At 40.7% G+C, this 2025-nt stretch overlaps 1 protein-coding gene across 1 annotated transcript in view; it reads left to right on the top strand.

Annotated features, from left to right (window-relative positions):
* Nucleotides 1–2019, top strand: part of LOC101858453 (sulfotransferase 1A1) — a 20564-nt gene extending 18545 nt beyond the window's left edge. The window contains exon 6 of the mRNA XM_013081303.2: nucleotides 1602–2019. Coding sequence (XP_012936757.1) covers nucleotides 1602–1723 — 122 coding nt within the window. The 3' untranslated portion in view covers nucleotides 1724–2019. The remainder of the gene's footprint in view (nucleotides 1–1601) is intronic.
* The last annotated feature ends 6 nt before the right edge of the window (nucleotides 2020–2025 follow it).

The following is a 2025-nucleotide window of genomic DNA, read 5'->3' as shown; positions in this document are numbered from 1 at the left end:
CTCCTCCTTCTCCTCCTCCTCCTCCTCCTCCTCATCATCATCATCATCATGAAATCTTACCATTATTTAAGTGCTAAAAGAGGGGCATTATATCCTAATCTAACACTAGTCGTTCATATGAGCAACATATAAAATAGGCCATGTGTACGTTCCAAACTGAGCACCGGCTTGTTGTGACACGAGATGGTTAGAAAGAAAAGCACTCATAAAGTTTTTAAAATCTTAACAGGACAAAAAATCCACAACCGTCGCAGCATTAGATGCTTACTGTTGCACAATTAACAATAATTGCTCTCTAGCACAGAACAAAATAAACAGATCGGTTGACTCGATTGGCAATAACTTGATTAAATGAGAATGTGATTGCCCCCTCCATCAGCTTTCATAAGTCTGAAGGTACCGGGTAGCACATTTCCCAGCTGATATGTCATGCACCGCGCACGTGTAGTCGTGTAGTGTTTGCATTCTCACAGACTTCATATAGATCTATACATACTAATCATATCAACTGTTGTTGTTACTATTGCAAGTTTGCTCTAAAATTGGTAATGTCGTTTTGATGTTGGCAAAATGTGTCGTTTTCCGTTCCAATTCACCAAAAGCTATGTACGAGGTCTGCCTCAGAATAAAGATTCCCTCCTCCATAACATCAAGAGTACGCAACCAACAGCCACTAAATTTTGTGACGTCATGACATCATGTCTAAGAAATTTCAACGCCAAATTGCAAGTGCACTGGTGAACGAGTCATAGAGCTGTGACGTGTCAAGTGTGATATTCTTGTGCACTTTGTCCAAGGGTAATTCGAGGAAAATGCCTGGGCAAAACATTGGTGCAACCTTATCATGCTACGATGTCCGAGTTGTGAACAAATTTTCAACTCTTCCACGCAAGTCTGCAGTTTCCAAACAAAGTACAAAGTTATAGGGAATAATGCCTCATCAATTCAAACACTAATGAAATGGATCAGAGAGGCTGAAAGTGGGAAGTCTGACAAGAAAGATGAAGCGCACACAGAAAACACGTGGAGAGAAAGGTGATGCACATTGGTTTTTTTCGACACGAGTGGCATCATACTGAGCTGGCTAGTCCTTCCTGGCATAACTGTCAATGGTGACTCAAAGACAAGCTGAGACCTGCGATCCGGAAAAAAGACCCGCTGTGCTTGAAGATGGTGTCATCCTGCATCATGACAAAGCGTCTTTTCACAAGTCCAGAGTTGTGAATGAGCTTCTTGAGGGCTACTCGTGGGAATTATTGGAACATCCGCCCTATTCGCCCGATCTCGCCCCTTGCAACACCCACCTCTTCCCCAAGGTGAAAGAAATGCTACGAGGTCAGTGATTTGAGGACGAAGACCAGATTCATGAGGCTATGAGAAAAGCACTCGGGACCTTGGACAAACGATCACTAACCTCTGTCTTTGACCGCTGGGTACATCAAATGGAGAAATGTCTTGAACTTGATGGTTCCTACGTTGAATAGGTATTTGAATAAGATTTCCGTTGATGTCAAATACACGGTGGTTTATGATTTTATATGTAAGGACAGCATGACAGGGAAACTATATTCTGAGACAGAATGTTTCATTGTTTTCCCCAGGTGTCGTTGGCGATTGGAGAAATTGGTTCTCGGAAGAGCAAAACAAGGAATTTGACAAAGTGTACCTGGACAAGATGAAAGATTCTCCTATCGGAAACCTTCTTAAAAAATACATGATGTAGTCTGTTACTACAAATAGCTGTTATAAGAAAATTAGCTTTTTTACATCTGTTATGTTTTCTTTTGATTTTGTAAAGATTTCACTTCATGTAGAGCTCCAGCTTGTTAAGAAACAACATCTTGCTATTAGCTATTACTTGAAATTTGGACGATTCCTTAATCTATTTAGAGCTAGCTCTTTGTTCGTTAGATAGAGATGTCATTGTATGTATAGCTTCAACTTGAAAGTTACACACATTATTGCCATATGCCCTCATTGTACACCACAACGTAAGTCACATATTTAATATTTTGAACCCCCCCC

The sequence above is a fragment of the Aplysia californica genome, unplaced genomic scaffold (genome assembly GCF_000002075.1).
Source record: "Aplysia californica isolate F4 #8 unplaced genomic scaffold, AplCal3.0 scaffold00006, whole genome shotgun sequence".
Lineage (NCBI taxonomy): Eukaryota > Metazoa > Mollusca > Gastropoda > Aplysiida > Aplysiidae > Aplysia > Aplysia californica.
The sequence above is the reverse complement of the archived record's forward strand: the minus strand, read 5'-3'. Positions and strand labels throughout refer to the sequence as shown.